Raw genomic sequence first — 18178 nt, 5'->3', positions numbered from 1 at the left:
TGTTTGGTCAACAACAGAGCACAAAAATGCATTCATAAAAAGGGAATGCTATGTTAATGCCAACTTGTCTCTAGGTTGAAAGATACAGAATGAAACACTGCAATTCTATGAACAATGATCAAATCATCCGAACAGTTCTTTATATATAAGCGAAGCTCCAAATACTGTCAAATACTGTCTCTGGGGAAAAAGACCATTTGGAGTGAAGGAATAGTACTAATTTGCAGAGAGATTTTTAGAGAACATCCTTCACTCTTCTTGGCTCTGAAGTATGGATAATAACATTTCAGTACAGTGAAATAAAATGCTACTGAAATATAAAGGAAAATCAAAACTCTAGACCCTTTTTTTTTTTTTTTTTCATTTTGGGCCATTCTCCAGCCTAGTGGAGTTACTCTCCTACAGAAACTGAGTTATCTCCTGTGCCAGGGAGTGACAGACTCTAGCAGAGATAAGTCTCATCCATTTAGATTGACCAAAGTTTCTGCTGCTTTAGGAAAGAAGTGGTCACTTAATGGTTTATGGACTTCTAATATAATTGTTTAATTATAAATTTTAATAAAACTAGTCATCATTCTTGTTGTGAGCAGGGCACTACCAGTTCTGTGAATGAGGAAAAGATGAGTCTATCTGTGTTCCTATGACTGGCCAGATTTAAATTGTTGTAGGGTGATGAGTAACCAAGCTGAAATTCAGATATGTGTGAGAAAGTATTCACAACAGTATGCATATTTCAGAGAAGACAAGCTATTCATAAATACCCTGCTACATATTTTAAATATTTTTTTTTAATTATGTTTTCAAATCATTGTTAGAAACTGGCTTAAGACTTCGAAAAACAGAAAGCATTTCACGAGCTGGTATGTCAACCAATTGAAGCTGTTCATCTATCAAAAGGCCTTCAGTCTTACAGCTGCCAGCTGACATTTACATACAGCATTAATAGCCAATATCAACTCCTACGCAGCCATAACACCCATACATATGGTGCATGGAGCATGCAGAACATGGGCTTTGAGTTTGGCTGCTGTAAGAGCCCAGTTTGGGGTAGTTTGGCAATTGGCAACAAACACATGAAACTGCATTGGTCTTACTTTGTAGGAATGAAGAAGACTATATCCTATGCAAGCTAAACTAATGATTTCTTGTTTGTTTGTTTGTTTGTTTAGTCTTTCAAAAGATAAAGCTGATATTTTCAGATTAACAGATTAGAGTGCTGTCAGTAAATTATCTGCTCAGCCTGTTGAGAAGCATGGGCAAATGCAAACTCTCTCACATGTAACACGTTTCTCTTGCTCTCCCAGGGCAAGAGGCACTTGGCTCAAGGCACTTGTTTCCTCACCAGGAATACCCTTAGCACCTTGTCTTCTGACCACCTGCTCCTCTCCAGAGGCCCATGGCTTCATTGCCAAGCCACCACACAGACATATTTCTGCAACTATCCACCACACAGGGAATCCCGTTAAGTCAGATTTTGCATCCAAATGCATTAGTTCTTGAAAAAAGCTCCAGCTCAGTACTGCCATTCTCTAAACTACTAGTGTAAAGGTAACATCAGAAGAACCTGGCACCTAGAGCACTACTTACCAGTCATTAAGCCACAGGATTTTAATATTGTTGAAATTATATTTAAATGGAAACAAAGATATAACATACCATTTACAGAGGGTTCCACAAACCAGAATCTTGAATAGGCAGCTGAGAGCAAGAGTTCTGGAAAAGCAAATGTATGTGCAGAAAGACTATCCAGCCGTATCTTACATGTACATGACCTAGTCTTCAGCAAAGGCAGATGTAAAGTCTGAGAGAAAGGCTAGCACTCACCTACATAGACAGGCATTAGTATTGCATTAGTTGAACTGTTTACATTCATCTGAATGCTTTTTGACATGCTTGGAGGTTGTTTGTAGTCAGGACACCATTTAGTTTAGCAACAGGAAATTAAAATTAATAGATAGTCTAACAGCGAGCAGAAGTGTCACCCCAGCAGACAGAATATGTATGATAGAAAGAGGTCTGTGCCCTCAAGAATCCCACAGCCATCTTTAAATATCACTGTAATCATGAGGTCAATACCATAAAGTTTATCATCACTTCTAACAAAGACCATTGCTGTAGTTGGAGAAGACATGGGGTGGTGGGATTTGGAAATGAAAATGGTTGAGGAAAAAGAGCATAAAAACATGCTTCTTTTTTTTTTTTTTTTTTTTAGCAGCAGCAAGTTTAAAATGATTCGTGCTTTTTATTTTATGGTCACTGCAACTTTTAATGATTGCTTTTGTTTCCTTTCCACATGTAATAGTTCAGCTGGCAGCTACAAATAATGTTTTTGAAAATGTAATATTAAAATTGCAGTCGGAATGTTTCAGTATTTCATATGTTAAACCCAAACAAATAGCAGTGTATCCAAACTATGCTGGTCTTAAGTGAGACCTAAAAGACCTCTTTGGGATTTAGGGAAGGTAGTTGGAAAATATATTGCATTCTGCATCCTCAGTCATGGTTGTTGGATATATTATTTTTTACCTAGCACAAAGTGAGATCCACCCAATGTTGCTTTCAGTTGAAAGATGTGTAAGATCAGAAATATATCTCTATAGTTCCAGAGATGTAAAAGTACAAAGTAGGAGAGGGAAGCTCTGAGACAAGCCAGGGAGGTGTCATAACTTCTCCCAGCCTCAAACTCTTCATTGTCAAAGCTTCTCATTACTCATCCGCTCTGAAGCACTCTGTTCCCTGCTGGCTCTGAAAAGCAAGGAAAGGAACTGTGAATTTAAAATAGAATATAATCAGAAACTTCGGGCCTGTGGTGGGATACATAAAGAAAAAGTAGATTGACATTTTGTGTTACAGTTGGTTGCTTTCCTGGAATCCAATATCGTGAGTCCAATTTACACCTATTTTAAAATGTAAATGAAATGGTTCTAAATCAGGAGGAACAGCAGGCAAAAGGCAAAATTAGGATTTAAATTTCTATTATAATAGCACTCAGAATTGTCACAAATCCATGATCAGCTCAACAGAGAAAGAATTTTAAAAGATAGTACCTCTGCTGAACAACTGACAGACTTGATGTCCATCTGTCCTAGAAACAAAGCTACATATATTTACAATTACTATACTCTGCAATTCCTAATATTCCAGACATTGCAAAGTGGACTGTCAGCACTAACAGGATATATGCCATAGGAATTACAACTTTTGACATTATTTTCTTTCAGCAAGCCCAACTCAGACCTTTAGTAAAACTCCGAAAAGGTTTGGGGGACAGGGAGGTAGAGAGAATAGAGGAAAAAAGTCTTGCCATGGACTCATAACCTAAGAGTCTACCACTTAATTTGAAGTATAGATTTTCATTTTACAGTCTTAAGAAATAAGAGCCAGGACCTATGAATGTAATAAGTGAATGATAAACTGATACAATTCTTCAGAGTAGAACACATATACAATGAAGACTGCATTTTAAAAGAAAAACCCTAAAAGTTATATGCAGTTGCATGAACCATTTACATGCTAATTGTTGAAGCAGAACATCTGTGAGGATGTTCCTGGTAATCATGTAGCTGCATTTGTAGTACGTGCATAGCAGTGGTAAGCATCTTATGCATGGGGTAGTTCTATCTTTTTTTGAGAACAACACTTGCCTTTGGGATCACCAAAGCTCTTCATTGCTGTTGCATTGCTTCAGTGTTCTGCTATAACTATAAAACTCACAGTTATTTATTATCAGAGTGTCTCTACTTCAGTACTTCAGTAGAGACACTCAACCTACCACATATTTCTATGGGGACCATGTGAAGTCTGCTTAGCAAATTAGTATTTTCGCTGCTTTGGGGTGAAGTTAGTGTTGTTCAAGTTAGAAAAATCACCATCATTGTTATTAAATAATTTGCAATATACTTCAATAAAACTCTGCACATTTGTATGTGTCCTTTCTCTGCTGAAATCTGCTGCAGCCGTGTGCATAGTCAGGAATGAGTTTGAGTCTAAACGTCGCTCTGGAGCACCAATACTTCAGAACAGACACAACCTCTGTGCAAGACAGAACAAGGAGGATGTTCTGCACCATGTGTCTGATACACCTGGCAGCACAGAATTGCTGTCTTTGTGTCTCCTGCTAACAGTCTGTCAGCATTTCCTCTTACAGTCTCTTTACCTCATCTGTCATCATCTGTTCTGAAATATAGCCTAGCATAGCAGCTCTTACTAAAATGTGTTTTTATTTTTTGATAGAATAAAACAACATTTGGCTGCTTTTATTAAGTTCCTGGGGAATCCTAAATGTACCTCTGAGGGTAAATTTGCTCCTAATAAAGGAAACTAATACATTTTCTTAAAAAGTATTCCATAGTGCAATCCCGAACGAACTTGTTTTGTTTAAAGAAAACTTGCAAGCTGCCATGTTTTGCAAATGGATCTTCATGCCTTTCAGAAGAAAACACAACATAAAGACTATCACTGAGTTAGAAATACATAGTTTCTTTTACTGTAGGTGGTCCCTAGCCAACTTTATGTCAGCAAACTTTTTTTCCCCCTTCTAAACGCACATAATCCTTAGATTTATTCTATTCACATAAGCTGGCACATTTTAGGCAATATAAATGAATGTCTTCAGTAGAGGCTTTATGATTTATGACTGAATGCTGATCGGAGAAGAAGCAGCTTGTCTGTCTTAGGCATCACCAGCCAGCAATAGTCAGTTTTCCTCTTCTGTCACAACCCTGCTCCTTTAGAGGCAGAGAATTAAACCAGTCTTCCTGGTCACTGCTGAGGCTTTCAGCAAAGTACACAGGTACTTTGACACTCGGGAAAATGTCTGCATGTGCAGGGCACAGTAGATACCATGTGCTCTGAGCACAGCATTAGCATGATCTAGCCATATCTAAGCAAGCTCTCAGAAGTGAATCAGATACTCGCCTGGGCCTTGCTGTATGCAGGGGAGAACCTGGCAGGGCCATGCTGGGTACCCAGGGGTGCTCAGTGCTGACCACTGACTGTGAGATGGCTGAATCCCAAGACTAGAGAACTCTGCCTTGACGTTGCTAACACTCACGAGAGAGGGTGGTAACGTTTGAGTGGTACTTGCTGTAAGTATTAGTAAAGGCTGACTGTGGTGCCCCAAAAGTGCCATTTGCTCTTAGTCCCTTTTGTCAACCAGTAGCTATGCTTAATAACAACATATTTTAAATTCCTGAAGCAGATAAATACTGCCAAAGTGTGAATACTAATGTGATCTTAGATTTAATTCCTTGATATTTTAAGGTTGTATATTTTAGGTCTGGTTTTTGTGTCAGCAGTCTCAGCAGGTGAGGTACTGTCAGATTTTCATACAGAAACAAAGGTACACTGGCTGCAGGAGGTTTAGCTTCTACTAGTTGTTCCACTAGTGCTCCTGGGAGGTCCATAATTTACTTATCAGTGAATAGGAGCTTTCAATCAGACAAATCTGTAAAATCTAGAGGAGTGATTGTGGTGTTTGTTTTCTGTTTTTGTTTTTTTTTGGGGGGGGGAGTGGGGGCAGCAAATCAATTGTCAAGTTGATTCACAGTTACTATATTATTGGAGGAATAATTTGTATGGATACAAAAATCAGTAACTGACATGAACACAACTAGGAGATAAATCAACATATTCTGCTATCCTCTGTCTAGAAACAGAGACTCCTCAGTTTCTCATTGTGCGTCTTTGTAGCTACTACTTTTAAGACAAATTTATTGGATAATTTTCTGTCCTTTAAATCCTCCTGTAGTATGATGGTAAGATTAAGAACTTAATTTTCTTCCATCCCTGCTGAGTCTTTATAGATTGCTGGACTTAAGGAAATCATACAGGAAGGAGGGATTGGGTTTGTTATTTGTTTTCTCCTTATGTAGAAAAATTTGAGGTTTGCTTCTCTATAAAATATAAAATTTCAAATCTTGTACTTAATGTAAAAAGCATGAGGGATTTGATTTTATAACAAAGAGTAAAAAAAAAAAAAAAATGTTCTTGTACTTTTGTGTTACTGCCTTGCAAAGCAGTTATATGTTTCAGAAATCACATCCAGTTATTGCAGATTACTGGTCATAGATTGACACAAAACAGGGAATTTAGAGTTAAGGATATGGCTGAAACAAGATGAATTCTCATTCAAGATCAATGCTCTCTTAGTTAATACAAGACAAAACAACATGAAAATAGTTTAAGTATTGTCCTGTTGTTGCATTTCTCCTTTTTTGTCCATTAGTTTTATTCAGACTCTCTTTTCTGCTTGCAATGTAAAGCGTTCTAATATACTAAGCAAACAACAGAAAGTTAAAGTAATATAGAATTAGAGCTTTATATCTGCAAATAAAGTATCAAACATAAAAGAAATGCTACTGTATGCTGACTTGAGGTATTTATATGATGGACATAACATAAGAGTCTCAAATCTTCTAGTCTTGCTAAGCAACATTTAAGAAAATCAAAGTATAAGGGACATACTCTTATTTTGCAGCTTTTTTTTTTTTTTTTTTTTTTTGATGAGTCTGAAGCATAAATTTATGCTACCTAAAGTAACATAAATGAACAGACCATAATTCAACAGCTAAAACAGCTAAATCTAGCTTAGGACAGCTGCATATTCTCATTTGAAAAACTGAAGTTATGGACATTTCAGAATCATTAAGTACTTGATGTGTGTGTACAAAATGCTTATATTTCCAATGCTGCTTTCATCGTATAGAAAATTAAAGGACAAAATTGTAGTGGGAAGAAAATATTCTAGAGTGTTTTTCATCACATGAGAAAAATAGCAAGGAAGTAGCTTAGCATCTAAGCTACTGATGAGACATCTTGATGACACACAATGGAACTCCAGCCTAACAAATCAAGTTTAGCTACACTGAAGCACTGGAAGTGCTGTATTATCATTGTCTGTGTCCAGGTTTCCTGCAGTCTGCATGATGCTGCATTATGATTTATCAGCTCCAGCATTCATATTTCTCTCAGTCAAGTCAAGTGGGATACACATTCTGCCTTTAGATTTAGGGGTAGCTTTGCATCTTCTTTGTACACAAATAAGAAAGTTATTGAATTTTCAATAACAGATTCAGACAAAAACAAAGGGATAATGAAAAGCTGGGGAAGTCTATCCAGCAGATGAGCAGGCCTTGGTTTCATGCTGCACTAAGAGAGGAACTGCTCTAGGGATAAATAAACAGACTTTAGCTCTGGGAAATGTTATTTTCTGTAATGATAAGAAGAGTAAAGAGATAGCTAAAACTCAATATTTACTTTGTGTTCCAGGAGTTTCTCTGAAACTAGTTCTGCATCTGTAAAGCTCTGTGCATGACTGTGATTTTGCGAAAATAGAAATAGGTCAGTTTGTATTGCTGTGTGAGTAGGGAGAGGATTAAAGAATAGTTCTGCCCATTGATACCTTGAGCACCAGATCACAGTTCTCAGCCCTCAACAAGAGAAAAGAGCTATTTCTTAATCATCAGTTTATGTTACACCAGTTTCACATTCCAATGCCATCTCTAAAAGCAAAATATCTTCTTGCAGAACAGCCTTGTACCACCTCTAACATGGTCAATGATTCCTAGCAACAATCAAGCCTAGTACTAAATCAAAGCAGTGATAATGTAGAGCACTTAAGCGCAAGGTCCTGGGGCATTTTGCACTTGCAGTCACCTTATCTCATTCTGCAGTCATCAGTACCTTTCAAATACGGCTTTTTACAGTGTTAATGGAAGTGAGCTCAGTACCATTTGCATACAAATCAATGGCTGTTCCAGTTGCTTACCAGAAGACATTTATGGCCCTTTGTAGACCATCAAGGTCATTTTTTCCCTCTGGGAGAGACACCCTGGCATTGTGTTCACAGCAGTACCATCACATACACAGATGAAGGGGTGCAATTTGAAGGCAGTAAGAGACAAAATCTGCTTTTTTCTCTGAGACACTGGGGATCAGCTACTTTTCTTAACTGTGTAATGGTTTCTTAAATTGCTATTATTTAGTCTTTGAAAATGATGGGCCTCTCCTGGTACCTGCAGCTGCTAACCGACCCACTGGATCAAGGGCTTTGAAGTGCAAACATTGCAGACAGCCAAATGTTAGCTGTCTGGAAGCTTCTGCCATGGAAGGCTTTAGGAGCACCCCTGACTGTCAGGATGTTTTGATTTGAATTGGAAGGCCTTTCAAGGAAAAAAAAAAAAAGCCAGCAGGTGCAGAACTTTTTACTCCCACCTCTGTTCTCATGCAAGAGAGTTTAGGCATTGAAGGTCATAATTGTCATGGACAATTAACACATCTCTATAACTTTGGGTGAAAAAAAAAATATCTCATGAATGAAAAATGAGCACAACTATCTTGAAAGTAATTTTTAGGGTTAGAAAGATAGAAAGTTCACTCACTAGATTTTGTTTTTATTTTTTTAATGTGCATATTAGGGCTAAAAGGGCATTTCTAGTGTTTGCTGGCTTAAAAGCCTCTTAAATTTTAGTCAGAAGCTCACTGTCTGTCATGGTGGCATTGTTAGGTGCTTTTCTGACCTCATTTCTGGGTGAGCAAAGGGAATTAAGGAGATGTTTGTCTCTTCTTTCAGGTCAACATATTGGTTGAACACACAGTGATTTACAGCACTACAGACATCCCATGCACTGAAGTAGATTGTTTCCTTTCAGGAATTAAAAATGCATTTTCTATGTACTAGCTCAAAGGTTCCTTCCATTCATAAAAATTTAAACCCTCACTGTCAAAAAGTAGTACTTTACGGAGCAACTGTGTACTGTTACAGACCACAAGTTAATACTCTTGCTCCTCCCACTGTTCTTCTGAGCAGACAATGACTATTAACTAAAATTTTAAAAAACAATAGATGCAGTCTATGAATAGACAAGTGACTCCATAGATAAACATGCAGAAGCAGTTTTTACAAGATGTTTATAAGCAAGGTGATTTCCATCTCAGAAACCCTCTTCACAGTACAATTTCTCTAAGCCTTCCTTGCCCTTTTTCTGGATACCTCCACACACATGTAAAAATACGGTATCCTTTTCCCTGTCAATTGGTTTGTGGTGTACATTAAAGAGAATTCAGAATTCTGAAGGAAAGCTGAATTTAATTACTTTCATATATTTTAGTAATTGTGATTCATTTCTGAAAATTGTATCTGTCTCCTTTGGCAGAAGAGCTGTGCTCAGTTCTTTCAGAATGAACATTTCCATGCTATTTGCACTTCAGTTTGGGAATGTTCAGTTTGGGAATGAGGGAAAAAGGAGATGGGAAAAAAAAAATTCATTGCACCTTATAGGATTTTCCATTGAGGAACCCTCTTTGGCTGGTAGTTCTAAACCGTATTAGATGCTGCCATATTTGGAAGATGGGATCCTTAAGCACTGATTATTTTAATGCTTTGAACTGTTACTTGTTTGACAAGGTTGGGGTTTTTTTGGAGAGAGTCCTATGAATTCTGGTTTGGCAATAAATGGAGGCTGCTTTCAGAAAGCCTCTGCAAAGTGCACTTGGAAAGACTTGCACCATGCCTTGTCACATTACTGATTAAAATAGTACTTAGGATTTTCTGAGGGTTTTCTGGTAGCACTGTGGAAGCAAGTAAAACTGATGTATTAATACAGTGGTATTTGTGATATAAACTCCTTCCTCTGGTAGATTTTCTTCTTTCACCTCCTCCCATCAGGACTTTACCAAGAGCACCAAAGTGTCACACAAAAATCAACACGGTTAGCAGCTCTTTCTAATTCATCAACATGCATTTGCAAGCTTCTGTTTTGATTGGACAAGCAACAAAACAAACATGCAAACAAACAAAACACAGCTGATTCAGTAAGTGAAAATTCTTAGTCTTTGTGAGTTTCTGGAATGCTTTAAACAGTTACATGAAGTTAAGTACTCATAAAAATTAACAAGAAGTTAGAGATACAGGATTGGCACAAGCTTATAGGAAATGTCTTGTCTTGTTGCTGAACATTTGAAAGTTCAGTCCTTTGTATCCTAAAAAGCTGATGGTTTAAAGCATTTTGCTTCTTTTAGTAGAGGGCATTCAGGCATTAAAGACATTAAGTTTCTTGCAAGGGAACCATTGATGGTTCTCCATAGCATGAAGGAAGGGTAGGTAGAGGTGAGATAGTAACATCTAGGAATGAGTATTAACAGAGTGCTAATGGAGTGCTCAGTACCACTGTGTGTGCAGTGCATGCAGTAGGTAGGTAATATCAGAGGTCAGCAACAATGTCAACAGCTGTCTCCAGCAGTAACTTCACAGTCTTTCATCTGCAGATGTAAAAAGGAGGTAGAGGGAGGAATCTTCCTGACATAAGCATTACATATGAACAAGATTACCTTTAAAACACTGGACTTCAGATGCCATGCTTCTCAGCCTCATCATGCAGGCAACTTTAGGGAAACGTCGGGTCTCACTGGTTGGCAGGACAGTGGGAAGCATACTGCATACTGGAATAGGAGACCATCCGCATGCTGCTTACACACAAGAAAGTTAAGAGCGTACCACATCTATAAAAGTCAGTCTGATCCTTCTTAATTACACTGTCTCAGTTATCTTCAATATTTACGTGCATGCATGTGCTTGCTATTTGAGTAACAAAAATAGCTCTCCTCACCTTCTTTACTCCTTTCAGCATTACATTATATAAGAGATCTGGGCTGAATTATGGCACATGGGTAACAAACAATCCGAGGCACTTATACTGCCTGGCATTCTGTGGTTCTTGTCCATGCTTTGTGCTGATCATTTGTTGTCTCTCTAATAAAGCAGTGAACAGATTCAGTGAACAAATTAGACAGCCATTATTTTTCCAGGCCAGGAGATTTTTGAGCTTTCTGTGAAGGCAAGGGATAGGTGGTAAAGAAGCAGTTCCTTTTAGGATCTGACTCTCTGGAATCAGCCTATGATGAAAATCAAGATTTTATGCTATAATTGCAACTGTTCTGTTTGTGTCTTGCAGTGAGCCACCTCTATGGATTTGGACTGATGGATGCTGAAGCAATGGTGATAGAGGCAGAAAAGTGGACAACGGTCCCTCCACAGCATGTGTGCGTGGAGAACACAGATCGGCAAATCAAGTAATACCCGCTGCCAAAACTCTTGCTGGCATAAACTTGTGGAAAGAAATTGGGTATAATTTACCCCTCCCTTGCATTGTGTTTAATGTATCATTTTGAAAGCTACACTGGGGATCTCTGTCACCTTCACAGGTCTCAGGTCATTTGTCTATAAAGGTTGTTCCCCATAGCAATTGGAAAAAAGGCCCTAGTTTAAAGAATGCCCCAGAAGTTGAAGGTACAAAACAAGCCAGGTTGGATGTTGATGAATACTGGTATAGAAGTATAAGAATGTATAAGAAGAAGAATGTCCAATCAAGTGCACTGCAGTCACCCTTGTAAGATGAGTACAAACTTATCAGTTGGGGGTCTGACAAGTAAATACTCTTGTCATTAAAACCTTACATGATAGTATCTCTCTCAATCAGTCTCAAGAGAGCCTGTCTAAAGGCTAAGACTAAATTGCTCTCTGCTTGCTAGGATAGGTTTTCCACAGAACCAGGCTTAAGAGCAAAGTTCTGTAAGTGCACTCTGTGACTACAGAGAGAGCATCAGACACAAGACACGTTTCCAAAGCATTAAGGTCATTGTGGATACTTTTTTTTGACAAATATACTTGACAACCTTGACCCATAACTGATATAGTCTGCAAGGACACTGTGCCAATTTAAACCAGCTGAGTCTGATGCTGGTTGCCCACTGTTTGCTACAGTTAACATGTAATACTTGCTATTACGTAAGCAAGGACTATGGCTATGCCAGGCATTTCCTGGGGCTTAACAAGCAGCTGTGATCCCATGACAATCCCAACAATTCTCAGCTGGCCACTAATCCTCAAAAATGCTCTGTCCCAAAGGCTTATTCCTTTTACAGGTTTTTTACAATCCTCTTTTAACATGTGGGCATATCAGCGTAGCCCTTAACAGAAAGCCGGGCAGTTGCCAGGAGCTGCAGTAAAATTACACTGTGGTGTGTTTCTGTTGGGAAATAAGCGTTAAAACTAAAGACATTCACTACTCTGCAAAAGCGATTGGGTTGTCTTATTCTACAGAATAAGCAAGAAATGCTGATGTTGTTTTATATGTTTACATTATAGAACAATACGACCCGACAGCGTTGTCCGTTCAATTTACAAAGCCACTGGCTGTTCAGATAATCCTAACCACCATGTGATCTACTTGGAGCACGTTGTTGTGCGCATCACCATTACTCACCCTCGACGTGGAGACTTGGCAATTTACCTAACCTCTCCTTCCGGAACTAGGTCACAGCTCTTGGCCAACAGGTACAGTATGACAACGCAACTTCACAGTCCAGTCAGCATGCAGAGCCTGCACTGAGTCTGCAGCATCAGCAAAGAATAGTCAAGCCATTACCATAGGATTGCTGACAGACACAGGCTAATCATTTTTTTCAGAGAAAGATGCAGAAAATGAAGTGCAAATGAACTCAAATATGTAAATCTCTGTCTTTATTAATAGATGAGTAAGCTGTAAATCCACTGAAGATCATCATCTTTAAAAAAGTATTTGTCTATTTTCATACCCTTGTGTGGCTTACCAATTATTTAATGGCTGGAAAAGAAGGAAACTGAAGCTGAATGGATGTGTGCTTCTACTATACTTTTGGCACTTATTATTCATTTCTCTCTTTTCTCATCCTTTCTTCACTAGTAATAAAAATCAGATAGAATGGTAATTTTCTACTCCTATTTTCTTTAAGCTTTGTGAATACAGCTATGACTCCTGGCATCACCAATTTCTTCAGGACTTTTAATAAATAGGAGTTTTCCAGCTTTCAAGACTGCCCCACATTCATATCTATATCATCCCAGCCAAATTTGCCAATACAGTGACTATCAAGCTCTGGAGAACTGCATGTCTTCCTGACCCTCAGTTGTTAAATGACCTATCTTTCCTCTTGAGAGGAAGGAGCTATTTTTCAGACAGGTGGAGCTCAAATTGATTTGGTTCTGACGGAGATATAAACCCACATTTTCATTAGAGATGAGGTTAATTTAAAAGAAAAGATTCACTGAAAATATTCTTCAAACTATAGTCATAAATGTACCAAATAGAAAGCAAGTTGTGCCAGAATTTTGGGGCACTCAAGAATAACTTCTGTGTTTCGTTATGAGTGCCATCAGTGCCTTGCTGATAAAACATGAGCATAAATATCTATGTATCTCTCTGCTACCCTGAACAAAAAACCTTGCCTTTTACTAACTGTGCCAAGGCAGACTTCTACCCTCAAAACAGTTATGAATCTGGCTTTTGTTTTCTCTTTGAATAAATTCCTCTTTAGTTTTCTATTCCATTTTTTATGCAACCATTCTTCCATGCTTCAAAATGAGAAAGTCTAAAACTCCTCCACCTAGGTATCCAAACAAAACAATCTTGTGTAAACCCAGTGGTCTTAACACAGCTAACTTTTGGCTCTAGACATTCATGTCTTGCAGTTGACTCACAGCAAGTGGGAGATAAAGACATTCCAGTATTCACAGTTCACCTCTGGTGATGACTGGTATGTGGAATAGGTACAAAGTCTAATTCACTCTCTTTGTAACCTTAGAAAGTAATTTTTCTTTACCTGTGGTAGAAAGATGCAAAGGTATTTATTAAAATACAGTGACGTTCAGCTGTTTCTTACACTAAACTATCAGAAGGCTAACCACAAAACGAAGAAACCTGAAAGACCTTTTAGTGTTTTGCCATTTTGCAAAAATGAATTATTAATGACTTGTACTGTCACACCAGAAATTCCTTTCCCATGCAAGATTCAGATGTATACTGACTTGTCAGTCACATATGGATGAAACAAACTCACAGCTCTGGGGTAATAATATTAAGGAATAAAGGCGTTTTGAAAACTCTAGGTCTGAAATACATGGAGACTTCAAAAAAACCTTTCTTATGGTGAAGTGGAAGGGTTGTTATTTGCTAACATAAGAATGCATTTAATTTTGAGACATTTGATTATTAAAGTATTTATCACGAGGACATCAGAATAGACAAGTACAGGTAGCATGCAGAGATGCATTGGCAGAAGGCAGTCTGGTGGGTTTTATTCTATAGGCAAAGGTCCCAGAGGCTGCTGTACATTGCTACTACCTGACTGAGACGCTTTTCTCAGACGTACAAGACCTTTTAATGCACATGTACATGATTAATAGCAGCAATACCAGCTGTTTTTACTGAACCCAGGAAAAACCTCATTGCTTTACCATTACTCATCTGGGTTTAATTTGAAACAGTTTGCTGGTAAAATGTCTTAAAGTGCAAAAGGTATATTTTACATATGTGCACTTCTTCTGCACCAATTCTGGGAGAAGAGTCATTGAGTAGTTTCTGGTGCATTGACGAGCAGGTCCCTCAAGGCAATATCTGGCTTTTTTTATTTTATACTTAAATATACTGCATATTTTATACTTAATGTTGGCATCCCCTGAAATGACTTCAGTAAGAAAACTTGTTAGTCAGAGGCGATGTGGATTCCTTCGCAGGCATTTGGTGGATTACACTGTCACTGGCTTGAGCCTCATGTGCATTCTTCAAAAACTGCATTACAGGGAACATCTGCTTTGTTGTTTGGAAAGTACTAAACATGATTACATTGGATGTACTGCAACAGAGCAAAATACAGGCTTGGAAAGTGCTGGCTGCTGTGAGGATGAGGCTACAGTTAAGTCCAAAGGGGAACAGTATCCCCTTTCTGAAAACAATTGGCCATTGGATTTGGCAGCATTGTTTTCTGAGTGTTTTTGAGACATGCTAAGATCAGTACAAACAGACACTCAGTACAAGGGGCCATGAAGGAGAAGCTAAATACAAAAAGTGCAGAAGAAGCAAACTTGGGGCTCATTTGTCTCCCAGTGAAGTTTCGGTTTGTTTAATTCCTGCCCTTTAAATTTAAAGCAGCTGTTGCCATTCGAACTGCGTAACTGAAATTTTTTAGCCACGTGGTGGCAACTTTCCAGGCCACTAGCTTCCTATGCTTATATGGCACTGACATTAATAATACCTCTGTTCAACAACAAAGGGAAGTATTTTCATGACCATCTTTTTCCTATAATGAAACTTAGATAATCAGTAAATTTTAATAATACCCCTGTCTGCAGAAATCTCTTAGATCAAAAGTGAAGTATTCTTGTCTAATCTTGCTTGCTAGATCACTCCATAAAAAATCTTGGTGAACAGAAGTAGCGGAAACCTTTCTTTATAGGAGGACGTTTTGATTTCTGGACCAGCCCATCTTATATCTTACATCTGAAGTTTACACATTATACCCTAATAACAAAAACATTTTATGTATTCAAATATGAAGAAAAGGGTAGGGTCAACCTCCATACTGAGTCTTACTGTTAGAGTAACTGAAAATGACACGCTGGTGATATTAAATCCAGGATGAGCAATCAATAATCCTGTCCTTTGTACAATGTCTACAGGGTGAAGCAGTTCTCAGAAAACTGTCTTGCAACTCTTACACACTATATTTTACTTCATTCAGGTTGTCTACGTCTTTTATCTTAGTTTAGTTTTGATTTGATATCCTACTACCTTTCTACCACCCATTCTTCGAACTCCTGCAATTGCAACATCAATTCATCTGAAAAAATATTAGAATGCTTCTTCTGTTATACCCTGTCAGTGTTAGCATTATATAGGTTAAAGAGCTCTGGGAATACTAGAGACCCAACACCAATATTTTATTTAAAAAAAAATAAAGCTTCTTTTTGTACCAAAGAGGAAAATTATTGTTGATTTGTCCACCTCTGCAAGAACAAGTAATGGGGTTAAATGTGCAAAGCAGTACATGAATGCATCTAAGTAACACTATCCTCTGTGTAAGTCTAAAATCCATCCTGGAACATGCTCAAATATAATCGTGGAAGAAAAATTAAGTGCAAATATATCTGAGATTTAGAATGGCACTTGCCTTTCTTTCAGACTGAGAGTAGTAAAGAATTAGTCAGAGGGTTCTGAAGATTAGGTATATATTAGCTTGTAGAATCTAGTATTTCTAGTTCAGTTATAGCAGAAAATTGGAATCCATAATTAAAATTTTGAAATAATTTTCTGTAGTAGAAGTGGAATTGAAGACAAATGAGTGAGCACATACTTAGGATCCAGATAAATGCCTTACCTTTTGAGTTTTGTATTAAATGAAGAAGAGAAACAGTGTAAAATATACAAGAGAATGAATGCCTAGGGTTTGTGCATTTGCACCAGCTACTATGGTGAGAAAAAATGAATCTTCCTAGCTATACAAAAACTAGACCAACCTCAATCTTGCTATAATAGCACTTATTGCACTGAGTTTCACTTGGATAAATTGGATTGTGCGATGGAGAGTCAGTCTATACTGATGCCCTTACCCTAATCATTTATCCCTTTCAACCTACCTGACACATCAAGATAGGAAAAGTCCATATAAGGAACCAAGTTCACTCATGCTCTTGAATTAGCATTCCTGCTCACTCTATTTAGAGTGAGGTTTCTGAAGATTTATGTATTAATAGGAAAGCACACGCAGCTTTTTAGAAGACATCTATAAGCATCAGGTACACAGCTGTATGGCTAGTACAGCCATGACAGAGCACTTCATGATATGTGCAGTCCCTGGGGACAAGCTCTCCATAATTAAAGATGATGCCTGCTGTTCTCTCCAGCATCTCAGATGGCAGACATCATACCCTGTTGCTGATACTACTCTTTTACAAACAAGTTCTTCATGACAGCTCAGACAGAGAACTCCATTGCTTCAAAAAAATTAACTGCAATAACAAAACTTGAAGTGTAAATTTAAGTAAAAAATGCATATGTTTTAAATAAATCTTTTGATCTGTTATCCAGAAGTTTTAAGTGAGCATCCCCAACATATGTAGGTGAGAAAGCTTCTGAGGTGCCTGTGTGCCCTCTGACCATTTCTTTTTTATTTTCCTGAATAATTAAATTCAGGTGGGCAGTACTACCTGACTGGCTTTGGTTAAGTCAGTTTGAGCTGTCTGCAGTTCTTCAGGGGTTATATCTACCAGGGGACAGGTGGTTGAACCACGTGGAGAAGAGCTGTTTCAAGGAGAATAGCTGACCAAAGCCTTTGCAGGTGCACAGCTCAGGAATATGCTCTGTACATTTTTCAAGATACTAACTTACTTTAAATGTTGTGGCCAATTAGACCAGTAGGCAAGGACCGTTGCCTGTCAGGCTGCCAATTTAGTAGGCTGGAGCCCATCATAAACACAGGCTGCTGTTACAGAGAAGAAAATAGTTTTGTTTTGCCAGCTACTTCACTGTTTGCAACCCCAGCCATCAGCCAGTGCAGAGTATATGTCTCCTGGCTCTCCTTCTGGTAAGTTGAATATGCATAGCATGGCTGTCAGTCACCATCCGCAGCTGTACATCCTGGGATCAGAAGAAGATCTAGATAATAAAAAGAGACTCTTCTATACATTTTCTACTTTCTGTGCATTTGGGAGATTAGAGATTCTTTGCTAAGTAACTGAAACACTTTTTTTTTTTTGCTTTTTTTTTTTTTAATGCTAATAGGCTTGAGAGACTAGCTGTGTGTTCCTGATTGTGGAATCTCCTAAAAGTGGCTAATTGTCCCCCATTATGTCTAACATTTAATTACAGATGAATATTTCTGGTTGAAGTTATATTCTTAAGCAGAAAGGTTATGCAATTTCTAGGCTGAGCTTGTGGTAGTGGAAGAGTCCAAGACTCTTAAATTTATTTTAAGGAAACAAGTATTTTACTCTACACTCTGTAAAACATACGTTCTCACATAGACCTACTCATAGTGTGTAATGAGTATGTCAAAAAATTCCTCAGAGGCAAGAGTCATTATCTTTAAATGCAATGCTATTTACCATATGCAGTAGCCCAAAATTAGTTTCTCTGGATATAAACAGTCATGTAATCACAACCACACTAACTTGAATGTGCTCTAGTGAGAAAGGTCACCTGGGCACAACATATCTGTTCTGTTGTGGTTATGTTAACAATTAAGTTATGAAGAATCAAATGCTGTCACCCACTTTGGTCCTTAAAAGCATGTTTGTTACATACATGTGTAGATATTGCATATATGAGCATGGTGATAAAAATTATTGGATTATTCCAAGTGTCCT

The 18178-nt window shown here is 38.0% G+C and overlaps 1 protein-coding gene across 2 annotated transcripts in view; it reads left to right on the top strand.

The window, feature by feature from the left end:
• Positions 1-18178, top strand: part of PCSK5 (proprotein convertase subtilisin/kexin type 5) — a 253825-nt gene that overhangs the window by 157172 nt on the left and 78475 nt on the right. For both annotated transcript variants that reach the window (XM_082784364.1, XM_082784365.1), the window contains exons 11-12: positions 10953-11070; positions 12146-12334. In XM_082784364.1, coding sequence (XP_082640490.1) covers positions 10953-11070; positions 12146-12334 — 307 coding nt within the window. The remainder of the gene's footprint in view (positions 1-10952; positions 11071-12145; positions 12335-18178) is intronic.

This window comes from Aythya marila (genome assembly GCF_965140915.1).
Source record: "Aythya marila genome assembly, chromosome: Z".
Lineage (NCBI taxonomy): Eukaryota > Metazoa > Chordata > Aves > Anseriformes > Anatidae > Aythya > Aythya marila.
Note: the sequence above shows the minus strand (reverse complement) of the source record. Positions and strands in the feature narration are given on the sequence as shown.